This window comes from Epinephelus moara, chromosome 21 (assembly GCF_006386435.1).
Source record: "Epinephelus moara isolate mb chromosome 21, YSFRI_EMoa_1.0, whole genome shotgun sequence".
Lineage (NCBI taxonomy): Eukaryota > Metazoa > Chordata > Actinopteri > Perciformes > Serranidae > Epinephelus > Epinephelus moara.
Window position 1 is genome coordinate 8,959,761 of NC_065526.1, and position 14,684 is coordinate 8,974,444.

The 14,684-nt window shown below is 39.9% G+C and overlaps 1 protein-coding gene across 5 annotated transcripts in view; it reads left to right on the forward strand.

The window, feature by feature from the left end:
- Positions 1-14,053, forward strand: part of LOC126409134 (zinc finger protein 778-like) — an 18,726-nt gene extending 4,673 nt beyond the window's left edge. For 2 of the 5 annotated variants that reach the window (XM_050075075.1, XM_050075073.1), the window contains exons 2-6: positions 7,573-7,866; positions 9,018-9,102; positions 9,204-9,318; positions 9,407-9,665; positions 11,300-14,053. In XM_050075075.1, coding sequence (XP_049931032.1) covers positions 7,573-7,866; positions 9,018-9,102; positions 9,204-9,318; positions 9,407-9,665; positions 11,300-12,700 — 2,154 coding nt within the window. In that variant the 3' untranslated portion in view covers positions 12,701-14,053. Of the gene's footprint in view, positions 1-3,299; positions 4,434-5,452; positions 7,039-7,572; positions 7,867-9,017; positions 9,103-9,203; positions 9,319-9,406; positions 9,666-11,299 lie in introns of those variants that run through there. The other 3 variants (XM_050075074.1, XM_050075078.1, XM_050075076.1) reach the window with 3 other exon arrangements.
- The last annotated feature ends 631 nt before the right edge of the window (positions 14,054-14,684 follow it).

Consider the following 14,684-nt stretch of genomic DNA (forward strand, 5'->3'; position numbering starts at 1 on the left):
TGTAGCTCAGTCGTAACTTTAACTGATGCTGAGACTCTACTGACTGCGTGACTGGTAGACGGCGGTGGGTGGCGCAACAGGCAAAAACACAAATTCAAAACATAAACATGATTTGCGGACTGTAAAATATTTTTTTAAATGCGAATATTCTGGCCGTACTATTGTTGTCGGTGAGATCAGTATGTTATATGAACATTATTCCTTCGTCTCTCTCTGTGACATATTAGGATGATTTTACGACTACTTGCTTTAGATTTCTTACATATAGCTCCTTTAAGATAAAGGAAAAAAAAAATAGTCACACCACAGCCACCCACCTCCTCTGATAAATAAAGAACAGTCCCTAACTTTTACCTTTTTTTCAAATAAAGTTTAAATAGATAAAAATAAAGTTGAAATAAATAAAAAATAATAATAACATGAAGAAGAAAAAAATAGTCACAGCCCAGCCACTCATCTCCTCTGATAAATAAAAAAAGTCCCTAACTTTTACCTTTTTTTCCTCAATGAAGTTAAAATAAAAAAATAAAGTTGACATAAATAAAAAATGATAATACAATGAAGAAGAAAAAAACAGTCAAAGCCCAGCCACCCATCTTCTCCGATAAATAAAGAACAGTCCCTAACTTTTACCTTTTTTTCTCAATAAAGTAAAAACAAAATGAAATAAATAAAAAATGATAATAAAATGAAGAAGAAAAAAAAAACAGTCACAGCCCAGCTATCCACCTCCTCTTTTAAGTAAAGAACAGTGCCTAACTTTTACTTATTGTCAAATAAAGTTAAAATATATAAAAAATAAAGTTGAAATAAAAAATAATAATGATAAAATGAAGAAGGAAAAAAAACAGTCACCGCCCAGCCACCCATCTCCTCTGATAAATAAAGAACAGTCCCTAACTTTTACCTTTTTTTTCTCCTCTGATAAATAAAGAACAGTCCCTAACTTTTACCTTTTTTTTCAATAAAGTTTAAAATAAGAGAAGTTGAAATAAAAAAAATAATAAAATGAAGAAGAAAAAAAAACAGTCACCGCCCAGCCACCCATCTCCTCTGATAAATAAAGAACAGTCCCTAACTTTTACCTTTTTTTTTCAATAAAGTTTAAAATAAGAGAAGTTGAAATAAAAAAAATAATAAAATGAAGAAGAAAAAAAAACAGTCACCGCCCAGCCACCCATCTCCTCTGATAAGTAAAGAACAGTCCCTTACTTTTACTTTTTTTTTCAATAAAGTTTAAATAAATAAGAAAGAAGTTGAAATAAATAAAAAATGATAATAAAATGAAGAAGAAAAACAGTCACAGCCCAGCCGCCCATCTCCTCCGATAAATAAAGAACAGTCCCTAACTTTTACCTTTTTTTCCTCAAAGTTAAAATAAATTAAAAAATGATAATAAAATGAAGAAGAAAAAAAAACAGGCACAGCCCAGCTATCCACCTCCTCTTATAAGTACATAACAGTCCCTAACTTTTACTTACTTGTCACATAAATTTAAAATATATAAAAAATAAAGTTGAAATAAAAATAATAATAATAAAATGAAGAAGAAAAAAAACAGTCACCACCCAGCCACCCATCTCCTCTGATAAATAAAGAACAGTCCCGAACTTTTACCTTTTTTTTCAATAAAGTTTAAATAAATAAGAAAGAAGTTGAAATAAATAAAAAATGTTAATAAAATGAAGAAGAAAAACAGTCACAGCCCAGCCGTCCATCTCCTCCGATAAATAAAGAACAGTTCCTAACTTTTACCTTTTTTTCAATAAAGTTTAAATAAATAAGAAAGAAGTTGAAATAAAAAATAATAAAATTAAGAAGAAAAAAAACAGTCACAGCCCAGCTATCCACCTCCTCTTATAAGTAAAGAACAGTCCCTAACCTTTACTTATTTGTCAAATAATTTGCTGCTGCTGTCTGGGGTTACAAAAGTTATTCTTGTGTTAATGCTGTGTTTAACCGGGCATGTAGATTTTATTTAGGTGTGGGTAAATACACCCCAAATGCTGCTATACAGGGTGATATGGGTTGGAAAACCCCATGGCAACACCAGTGGTCCTGTATCTTTAAAAACTGGCAGAGACTCTGTGGTATGCCTGACAGCCGATTATGTAAGCGTGTTTTTCAGTGGGCGGCTCATTTGTCAAATGTAAAAAACTATGCGCATACAATAACAACATTTCTTAGTTCTATGAACTTTTCTCACCTTGCTCGTACAGATATGGTTTACTCAAGTAACGACCTTAAATGTTTTGATACGGCAGTGTCAAAGGCAGAGGAGGAATCATGGCTACAGTTAATAAATTCACCAGAAGGGAACAAACTACGCACTTACTGCCTATTTAAGGATACATTTCAGACAGAGTCCTATGTACAAAATATATTATCAAGACAGCTTAGAAGTGCTTTCGCTAAATTCAGATGTGGAGTTGCTCCTTTAGCAATAGAAACTGGTAGATATACGAACACCCCAGTGGATAGACGCTACTGTACTTTATGTATTAATGGTTCCATTGAATCAGAGGCCCATGTTCTTTTACACTGTGACATTTATGTGGACATTCGTGCTGAACTATTTAGTACACTTTCTAAGTATATTGTTAATTTTAATGATCTTGATGATACAAATAAATTGTGTGTAATTTTAGCTGGTAAACATTGCATCAATGAATGTGCCAAAGCCTGCCACCTCATCCTTAACAGAAGATTGTCTTTCATGAGTTCCAATTTATAAAACTGTTCTGTGTTTTGTTTTTCATGGTACCATAGTGTACGTTTTTATAATCTTTTTTATGATGTTTTAGTTGGTGTCTCACAACTCTTTTTTGAGCGGTCCCCAACACTTTTTATTTTGTCAAGGGGGAGGGGGGTAAATTGTATTGAATATTGTATTTTTATTAACATATTCCCTCTGTACCCTCAAGTACTTTTAATGTGTGTTGTGGAGTGACACCGAAATAAAGTTTATCTATCTATCTATCTATCTAATAAAGTTAAAAAATATAAAAAATAAAGTTGAAATAAAAAATAAAGAACAGTCCCTAACTTTGACCTTTTTTTCAATAAAGTAAAAAATAAAAAAAAAGTTGAAATAAAAAAATAACAACACAATGATTTTACAGTTATTGTGTCAGTCTTCATGCTGCCTGAAGAGTTTTGAAGATCTCAGTTTACAGTATTTTACTTTTCCTTGCCATTACTGTCATTAAACTGGCCGGGATACGCCTCACAGCAAACCAAGCGCTCCCGGCCACAGTACCCCGCCCATTCCGTTACCACCACAGCCACGAGCTAAGCTAGCTGTTAGTCTGCCACTGTTGTTAGCATTGGAAACCAGTCGACCCAGAAGCTCCATCTTACAGTCTACTTATAAACATTTATTAAACTATCCGACCACCTTTAAATCAGGAGGGACAAACTTAAACCCAGTATGTGCTCCGTCGTCGGACGGGGCTCGTGGCGTCGCAGTGCGCAACGGTTCAAGTTACCGTAGGATCCGGAGAGGAGGCTGGAGTGGGTTCGGTTCATTTTTGATTCAACGGTCAACGACTTAAAGAATCGTCCTGGACCAAAGCGGGATAATGTCAGAGTCTCAATTTAACCATGTACGTAGTTATAAGAGTTTGGCGTGTTTTCGTTTCTGTATCACAGCTTGACATTAGCTAAGCAACCATGTAAGGTGTTTACACTAAAGGTAATTCAATACATCTCCATTCCACATATACGTGTTCCATACAGTTAACTTAATGTCACCAGAGGCACATATTGAAGACACACCCTTGACAGGACAACCTAGGAATTATTCACCTTGGTGCCTTCTTCTCGTGTTTTTGTGTCTAAGTGACAGATGTGAACGACCATTTTTGTAATTGGTTCAGTATTGAGAGACAGGGCTGCAATGTAACCAGATGGGGCAATGGTACACCGTCACTGTATGTCCATTAAAGGTGGTATATGTAGCGGACAGGCTCGGGTTCTTAACATGATCCAGTCTGTTCGTTATGGTGTTTGTCCCCAAATCTCGCGAGACGTGGGGAAACCTGAGCGGGAGTTTGAGAGAGTATTTGGACTAGTTTGTTGTGTTGGAGAGCAGAAAAGAGTTTAGTGTTATCTAAAAGATAAAAATAAGAGCAAAAATGGTTCGTGCTTGTGTATTTCCAAATTGCACTAACAAAATGTCCAAAAACAGTGCGCGCAGTTTTCATAGACTACCTTTACTGGACGAGGACGTGCTGAAGTCGTGGCTCGTTGTGTTACAAATGGATCCAAACACTCCTGTTCATAAACTGCGGCTTGCAGACCATCGGGTCTGCAGTGACCATTTTTCCCGGGATGACTACTGCCAGTCAAAGAGGAGAAAGAATCCAAAGCACATTTTCCTAAAGAAAACTGCTGTCCCAAAAGAGGAGATACCAGCTGCAGACAGAGTGGAGGTAATATCACTAGCTGAAGTTATTATCTTGACCCAGCATAACGTGACACACGAAAGCATGCAGAATAAAGGCAAAACAAAGTGATTAGTAGCTGCAAAATATATACTGATTATAATATCTATTGAAATCAATTTCAAGTGATGACAGCAAGCAGACATTTACTGGGTAATTGATGCCAAAGTGTGTGTGCACAGTATAAAAATACATTTATACTTATTATATGGGCTATAAGACCAATTTTATGCCCATATTTTCGCATCCTATACATCCGGAGCTACAGATATGCTTACTAGCAATGAGTGATTATGGTTATGTTAGTTATCCTTCGCCCCTATACGCTGTCTTTTCTAAATAAGAGAAGATGAGACAGTCATTTTAAGCCTGTTGCCCCCCCCCCCCCCCCCCTCTATGGTGCAGTGGTTAGCATTGTCACCCCACAGCAAGAGGGTTCCCGGTCCAAATCCAGGGTGGGGGGGGTTCTCCCCTGTGTCATCATGGGGGTTCTGGGTACTCCGGCTTCCTCCCACAGTCCAAAGACATGCAGGTTAGGTTACTTGGTGACTTTAAATTGTCTGTAGGTGTGAATGTGAGCGTGGATGGTTGTCTGTCCCTATGTGTCAGCCCTGCCCAGGGTGTACCCCGCAACTTGCCCAATGTCAGCTTGGATAGTCGCAAGCCGCCCGCAACCCCAACAGGATAAGCGGCTACAGGAAATGACCAGCCTCTCCCTCCTTGTTCACTCTTTAATCACTAGGAGCTTTTTATCTGTATCTCAAATTCAAAGGCCTCAACCACATCGTCAAAATCAGCTAAATAATCTTCCGCAACATTTAAAGTCTTATAAGCTAAACTCACATCTCGTTAGATTTCAGAGCGAGACTTCACCTAGATTGAGACTTAGATGCTTTAACAAACAGACTGGACCAAATGAAAGCTAAAGAGACGCTTCAGAGACTGGGTATAACAATCTGAGCCTGTCTGTGGCAAAAATAAACACTTTTAAGGGACGTACAGCGACAGTGTACAAATGCCCCATCTGGTTATATTGTGGTCTGTTGCACAACTTCCGGCTGCAGCCCTGTCTCTCAATACTGGATCAGTTTCAAAAAGTGTTGTTCACATCAATCACTTAGACACAGATACATGGGAAAATATCATGGGATACATAGGAGTTACACATTAATCACACACACAATCATCACAGTGAACTGTACAAATCAACATCCTTCATTGAATAGAAATTTGGCATCCCCCTCTCTCACACAACATGTAGCCTATATGAAATAAAAGTCATGTCCACGTTTTTTTAAATATTCATTATTTAGCGTGCTAGTCGACATCTTGTGTCCTTGTGCAGCCCGATTTAAATTCCGCTTGTACTGACAGGTGCAAGTTGCAAGAAATTTCGGTTTATTTCAACCTGTCTCCTATCGTCCTAAATTTGTTTCAAGTGACTGGTGACATAGAAATAATAGTTAGCATGTTAGTCGTTAGCCTAGATACAGCCGGGTGCACCTAGTAGCGTCAGACCTGTTAAAACGTAAGTTAAAGGGCATACCAGAGATATTGGATAGCTAAAGGAGATACCCCACTGTACGCTTATCCAATGTTAAGAAAACGGGTACTCTTCCTGTCTCCTAAGGTAGGCGTGGTTACCGCTCCCTCCAATCAGAGCCTGTTCTGCCCCTCCCCACCTCGTGTTGAACCGTTGAACAGAGGGTCTGTGTCTCGCGATAGCTTGTTTTCTGGGACGGACAGGGCTCAAACAAAGTTAACTTTCTCTTGTGCAGATGAAAAATGCAACTCTAGTGTCAGAATGTTGGTAAGATGTGTGGCTTGTGGAAAACGAACCCAGTCTTTACTTTAGTGATTACAGGGCGAAAGAATTAACCCGAAACTGTTATCACGTTCATTTTCCTCATTGACGGCAATACATTCAGAGTTGCCTCAAGTCCTTAACGGGGCATAGCGCTGACGTCATTGAATCAGGAAGTGAGCCGAGTGGAGTATCTCGCTTTTCCAGTATCTCTGGGCATACTCTTCAAGTGCAAAGTTAGTCCACTAAACAAGCTTTTTTTCCACAAAGACCACCTCATATCATTAGGATAAATGTCAGAGAACATATAGAAAACGACATGTAAACGTGTTGTCTTACCTTAACCGCGTGCTGCCGTGATTGTTTACCATTTAGCTCTGCTGTCCAAAGCGCGGCCGAAATATCGCGAGAACAAGCAGCTCTCGATAAAGCCCAGCTGGATCCGGTGGCGGGCGTTACCGGAGATTACAGGCAACAAGTCGGAGATCAGTTTGGCAAAGTAAAATGGTTCGTAAGTGTGCATTTCCTAATTGTGAAAACAAAATGTGGCGCAATAGGCGCAGCTTTCATCGATTGCCATACAGATACCCGGATATAACGAAGTTATGGCTAGTTGTACTGAAAATTGATGAAAACACACCAGTCAGTAGCCTGCGCCTCGCCGATCATCGGGTTTGCAGTGATCATTTCGATCAGGATGATTACCTACCGACCAAGGAGGGACAATCTAAACTTTACCTGAAGAGAAATGCTATTCCCAAGGGGATACCTGATGCAAACCGAGTGGAGGTAATTAGTTCAAATTTCTTTATTGATGTGACAAAACCTAGCCCTAGCCTAGGCTAATCAGTATTTAGCCCTACCTGTATCAACTCTATTTCAATAAATAGACTTAGCCCAAAGGGATTCGCTCTTTGTTTACGTCTGGCAGGATAACTTCAAAGCAGTCACATAATGAAGTCATTTGTAGTTAAAAAAAAAAAAAAGTGAAGTAAAAAATCCGACAGAAGTTATGCACACTGTAGGAGCCCAGTAGTGCTGTTGAGGTCACAGACACAATATGATGACCACATGCCATGTCTCTGTTGCCCAGTCTGTGAGTTGTGTGTGTTATCCAGCTGCCCACATCTACAGGTTAATGTAGCCATTCACCATGCGGTTCTTCAGCAAATACATCATCCAGTCTGAGCACACACAGAGCATTCATTTATTTTAAGTCAAAACATGTATGTATGGTGCTGTAGGGTGCTCTGAACCCCAGTTTTAGAGGACTGTATGCAGCTTTTGTTTAACTGCAAGCTTTTACTTTTGTCATTCACTTAGTGGTCAACTGCTGCATCCAGGACGTGCTCCGTGGTCAGATGTGATTCATGGCGTCGCAGCGCACTACTGTTTAAGTTACCGGAAGATCCAGAGAGGAGGCTGGAGTGGGTTCAGTTCATTTTCGAAGTCAATGGGCAGCGACTGAAAGAGTCATCCTGGACTGATATCACCATTTGTAATGAACACTTTACTGATGACTCTTTTGAAGACACGGGCCAGCTAAAGCTCAGTGCTGTCCCAACACTGTGTGTCAAGTCAGAGCCCGATGAATCCCCGGAGAGCCCACAGAATGAGGTGAGTCTGCTCAGACAGCTGTAGCATCTTTTCCTGTCCCTGTCCTACATTTTTAACAAAACAGCAGAGCACACATTTCAAATAAATCCAGGAGAACTCCAGGCTACATATGTATTGTTTGTCATGCTTATCACGAACATATAAGTGTATTTTATGTTTAGATGCCACTGTATTATAGGCTACTGGGTTAACTTAGATGCCACATAGCGTCTGCCACAAGACCTCATTTCAATGTAACATAACGTTAAGCAGCAATTGACTTGCACACTAACCTTGTGAGTTTGCTAACTGTACGGTGTATGACATTAGCACAGCTAGCTAACAATAGCAAGCTCATGTGGTTAATAGACAAGTTATTTGCCGCTTAATACAACAGTTATGGTTTGTCGAGATATTAAGGTTGTGTTGTTTATCTTGGTGGAAGTCGTGTGGCTTACTGACACCACAACATGCAAACGTATCCTGATGATAGTCTCTGGCGTAGGTCTGGGCGATATAACAACTATGTACTTTATTTCGATATATTTTCAAGCAAGATTTATTGTGTGCTTACACAACACAGTTTATTTGATATACCATGAAGTTGCGTTACCTCTCACAGTCTCCACACAGAGATAAAATACAGAGATTAGTTTTTGTCCATATTGCCCAGTCCTACTCTGGGCGTACACAATTCACTTCCTTCTCCAATCTTTGGTCCACAAAGGGTCCAACAGAGGAGGTGGGCTTGAGCCTGGAGGTCTGCAACAAGACTCCTCTCAGTAAATCACATCCAGTCTTTTAATAGTTGTAAATTAGTGCGCTAGTTAACATCTTGTGTCCTTGTGCAGCCTGATTTAAATGCTGCTCGTACTGACAGGTGCTTAATGGCAGGCTGACTCAATCCTGTAGTGCTGTTGAGGTGACACACACAGTATGATGAGCACTTGCCATGTTACCGATGCCCAGTTTGTTAGCTGGGTGTCACTGCCCATGTCTACAGGCTGTTATAGCCATTCACTATGCACTTGTTCAGTGTTCACACAGAGCTTTAATTTATTTTTAGACACAACTATGTATTCATGGTACTGTGAGGTGCTCTGAAACCCAATTTAGTGTGTTGTTTGTGTGTTTTCTTTTACTGCAAGTTTTTACTTTTCCCATGTGTGTAGGAGCCTGTAGAAGCCAAAGATGCTGATAGTCCATGTGATGACCGTCCACCTTCCCACTCTAAAAAATCAAGACGTACTGGAAAAGGTGAGAAACTTAACATATTGTGTGTGTATACGGATAAAGAGGGTATTTATTTGTGAAGCTACGCTGTTTCTTTACATGTGAATGTTGAACTTTGTTTACAGCTTCACAAGCAAGTGGTGTCTCAAAGTCGAATTCAACTGATGCTCAAAATGCTGTCACTTCTGGATCTGACCAGATGCCACAAAAAGTCCTGAATATTGAGTTAAACAGGGAAAAGTGAGTTACGCTTTGTCAACAGATTTGCTTATTTTCTGTACCGTTGACTGCTACTTTTTTAAAAATTTTCATTCAAATTGGTTTTCAGGTCTGCGCTTCTACAGATTAAAGGCAAGTATATTGTGAATGAAAGCTGCCTCCTCCAGTTGTTCCGCCGCAAGTGCCCGTCGTGTGGCTTTAAACTTCAGATGGAGAAGGTCACCTCTGGGGTGCTCATCGTCTTCACCCAAACTTGCATGAAGTGTGACTACAAAAACCAGTGGAAGAACCTTGTCAATTACGCTCTTCCTACAGCTGTGGATCAACACCTGACAGGAGGCACAAAAGAAACTGCAGAGACCAAACAGGTAGAACTTGAATTATAAGACACACAACAACACATCGAGACTCTCTGAATGTAGTATAATGACCTCAGAACCTACTCTATCTTATGAAACTCCAGAATGGGCAAGATCATTCTTTTTTGTTAAGGTTTGCAATCCCTCTGATCAATACAGAAAGGCTGGGTTATATTATGATAAAGTATTATGTAGTATTTTGTAAACTGCCCTCATGCTTTGGTTGTTATGATTATGGCTGCGGCACAGTAGTTCATTATGGGTGTAACACGACCTACATTCAGGGATTGTGCTGGCTGAGCAACATAACTTCCCCACACTGGTGCGCTATCCAGGTTGAGGTTAGGCAGCTGGAGTCAAGGACTACCATCACTGCACAAATGCCTGTAATTTGTGCTGTTTACAGTTGTTCCAATTGATCAAATTTGGAAAAATAAAGGTCACTTTAGTCCCAAAAATAGTGGGAGAGGTTAAAAAAAAATAACTGAGAAAAAGCAGCAGGATCAAAAAGCTCCATTTTCAGTCTGGAGGAGTGGAGTCAACTCCTCCAACTAATGTCGGATGTTAATGTTAAAGCGTTGTGTTTAACTTCTCCACATTTTTAGCCATGACACAGAATTTTTTCCCCATACTTTTTCAGCCTCCCTAGTCCTCATTTCACCAGACATCTGGCAATGGTGAACCTAGTAATGTTATCCTGACAGCGATGCATCTGTGCACAGAGTTGAAATATAAAGGACAGTTATACTTAAGCACATTTACTTACCCAGCCAAAAACAAGATGGCAGTCATTTCGGTCGAGGATCCAACCACACACAAATGAGTTAAAGTCCACGAGACTCTTTCATTGGCTTTCTGTGCAACATAAGATTAGGAGGTGTGGAGGACAAGGTAATGTGTAATGGCGATCCTTCCCACATTGGGCAAGTCAGTCAAGTTTTAGAAGAAATTTGCTTTTCTTTTGTTTGTATGGATCATATCCAACAAGAGCGTCAGTTTTCGGGTGATAGCTGCTGCCTGCAGGTTCATCCGTCCCTTTTATGTAGGCACATTCCTCAATTTCCAGTATTTAGATTTATCACTTCTGCCCTGCATCTGAATTTCACGCGTCATAATAGTCACATTACTGCAAACAAGTTATTGAAGCTACTGTGTTCTAACCTTCTGCGGTGTATTACCGCATTCGTCATATCTGATAGAAGCACAGCGGGTTCAAATCCTGTGTGGCTTAATGATGTTTTTTTGGCTAATGTTAACAGAAGCAGTAAAGAGTTTTCACAGTACATCTGTAGCTTCATAGATTCAACAAAAAATAGGAACATCACAGCCCGGCAGAGCAGCTGCAGACGTGCTCACAGCCAGTGGCCGTCGGAGCTCGTTCTTTTGAAAGGAGTAATGAGGAATAAATGCATAATGTAAAGTGTCACATCATCTCTCCTTTGGGTAGTGTCTCTGTGGAGAGCTTCCCTAAACTGGTGGCTTCTGGACTTTTCTCGTATAGTTTTCAGCTCAATTAGATTAAAGAAAATCGTATTTTTTCCTCTAGCTGCCTCTTTTTTTGTAATGTGGCTGTAATATTCTGTGCTGTATAGACTTGAAAAAGTCGTGCTGGGTTGTCATTCTTGTCATTGTATTGTTCACAGGAAATGCCAACAGACGACAACCCCAGCAGCACGGTGTTCTCTGAAGTTGTTACCTTTAGTGATGAAGAAAGTGATCCGTCAGATGAAGGAGACGAAGGTGATGACTGTGGGGTGAGTTCCGATGGGGATTGGAATCCAACCGAGGATGTTTTGCTGGCGGAAGAGCTCACAAAGCATTCTGAAGAGGAAAGTGAAGATGAAGATGAAGAGCAAAGTGGAGAGGAGGAAGAGTTTGATTCCCCGGGTGGCCTCAAAATTAATGAGCTCTGCACAGAATGTGGAAGTTTCTTCAATATTCTGAAGCCTCACACTTGTGAGTACAAAATAAAGCCCTTTTCCTGCAATATCTGCGGCAAAAGATGTGTTACCGAGACGTCTCTGAAAAATCATAGCAAAATTCATGATGAAACCTATGAGCATCCTTGCAAATACTGCCATGTTACCTTCAAAACGAGGGTGGACAAACTTAAACATGAGCAGATCCATCAAGATTGCAAAGAACCCTATAAATGTCCAGACTGTCCAAAGACATTTGCCAGCAGTAAAGTACGCAGAGCCCACCTGGCAAATCACAGAAGGGCCCCGAAGGAGTACAAATGTGGAGTTTGTGGGATTGAATTTAAGGATGTTCATCATCTGCGGAGACATTCTGTCGTGCACACGGGATTGAAACCCTACAAGTGCGCAGTGTGCCACCGTGGCTTCAATCAGTCGAGCCACCTGAAATCTCACATGCGTCTGCACACAGGGGAGAGGCCTTTTAAGTGTAAGCATTGTGACAAAAGCTTCAATCACAATGTGAGCTTGAAGAGTCATGTCCAGCGTTACCACTCATCGACTTCTGGACATGAACAGAAGAAGGTTAAGATGGAAGAAGGGACCAGCGACACTGGCGATGCAGAGGACAGTGGGATTAAGAAAGGCACAGACTCTGAGTTTGACAATGCAGAAGAAGATGCAGGAGGGGAGGTGCAGAAGGAGGTAACAGAAGTGCGCAAAAGTAAAAAGAGGACCACAGGCAGACCCAGAGGAAGGCCGAAGAGGGACGCAGCAGGCAACTTGATTCCGGCAGGGGAAACAGAAGGCTCACGTTCAAACACTAGGACTGCAAAATCAAAGGTGCAGAAGTTAAAGAAAACAGGTTCCAGCGATGAGGAAAGTGAAGACGAGCAATCAGACAGTGACATATCACCAGAAGAGGAGGAGGAGGAAGAAGAAGAAGAAGAGGAGCAGGAGACAGCGAAGAAGAGCACAGGGAAATCAAGAGGAAGACCAAAAAATGACAGTGACTCTGATTTTGACCCAGAAGAAGTAACAAAGAAAAAGAGGTACAGCAGCCAGAGCAGCGGTAAGACCTCAGGGAAACGTAGGGGAAGGCCAAAGAAAAATCCAGAGGTCTGAAAATGCTTAAAACACACAGAGCTGAATAATTTGTTTTGAGAAAAAGAAAGAAGCTGCAGAAAACTGGACTGATACCTCTCAAAGATATGGTAAAACAATTTGGAATATGAGAAAAAAACATTCAAACAGGCCAACGTCTTTCTGAGGCCCTGCCTACACATATACAGATATTTTTAAAAGCTGATATTTTCCCCCCTCTGTTTTAAAAAGAATCTGTCCACACGACTTTTATTGTACAAAATATCTTCATACACACTAGAAAACAAAAGCACCTCCAGATGCTCATTGGTGTTAGCCTTCTCCCAGTTGTTGCAAATGCAGTAATATTAACAGGCTAACGTTACATTTTTCAAAACTTAGACTGGAGATCTCATCACCATTTAGTCCCTTTTAACATAAGGATAAAGGAGCTCACTTAAAAATACGAGTAATGCTCTTGACAATCGAAAGTTTTCTTTCCACTCCTCATCAACAACAATCCCACTCTCAAAACTGTCCCACTGTCTGCTGGTTTGACCGTTCCTGATGATCCAAAACCACCGTTTCTTGCAACTTTATACTGCAGATGTTGAGGTTGACCAAGTAACATTGGACACCGCAGATACCTCCGTTCATCCGTAAAGTGGTGAAGCAGTACTTATGCAAGTGTGAAGTAGTCATTGGACCAAGCAGTGCTAACAGAACATAAACTAACATGTTCATTACATAAAGCAGCAGTGGGTATGCACAGTTTGAATAGTGGACGACTCACCCTTCTTCTGAGCCTCAGTCGCCCCCACAGTCGTTTTAGTGGCCAAAACGTAGAGGAAAATATACATTTACAAAAATATCTGTGTATTTGTGGACAGGGCCTGAATTAAATCATCTTCTACTGTGCAGTATTGGAGGGTCAGTCAGTGAATCGTTTGAAAAAAAAAATCAGATATTTCTATTGAGTTCAAGTGCATTATAAAAAAAAGTGACTGTCAGAAAATGGTATAACCGTTGGGAAATATGTACTATATTCATGTATTATAAGAATAATGTAAGTTTCAAGCTAAAAAACAACATTTATACGGAGGTCAGGGCACTGTGGCACAGCCATTGTTTCTTTTGTCCTTACTTATTCACTATAAAGCTACATCATTATGTAACTTCAGTGATTTATTAGTCTGTAGAAAAATCAAAAAGTGTTCAGATAGCATTTCATTGTTACATGTTTTGTTTAAATAAATTAGTATTCCACAATTTTACCTGTCGGGTAATAGATCTCGATCAATGATAAAGTCCTTTCACACAATGCCTTTGAATTTATAGAAAAATATAACAGTTGGATAATTTTACCTGACTGTAAGTTTTGGAGTGTTGAAATGTTGGTTTNAGTGATTTATTAGTCTGTAGAAGAATCAAAAAGTGTTCAGATAGCATTTCATTGTTACATGTTTTGTTTAAATAAATTAGTATTCCACAATTTTACCTGTCGGGTAATAGACCTCGATCAATGATAAAGTCCTTTCACACAATGCCTTTGAATTTATAGAAAAATATAACAGTTGGATAATTTTACCTGACTGTAAGTTTTGGAGTGTTGAAATGTTGGTTTACCTCTTGAGCCTAAGCTTCAGTGATAATCAGTGTGGGCTCAGAGAGCAAGGACAGTGCCAATGGTTTTGTATTGTTTAGCCCATTAGCTACAAATTGTTAACATTGCTGCTGAGCATTTTGGATTGTTTTGCTACTTTCCAGGTTGAAATGGGGCTTAGTTTTCCTTAAAAAATGGTTGCTGAAGGTTGAAACTAGTTTGAGATACAGAAGCTGATTCATGCGAGTGAAGAGAAGTTAGTTATGGTTTATCACTATGGACTGTTTTGAAACTCATCATATGACATGTTTAAGGACCTCAGAGTCTGCCTGCACCTGTATTGGAACACAAGTATATAAGGGAGTAAAATACCGGTTAATAAAGAAACACATAAATATAGTCCTGGAGACAGTTCACTGTTTT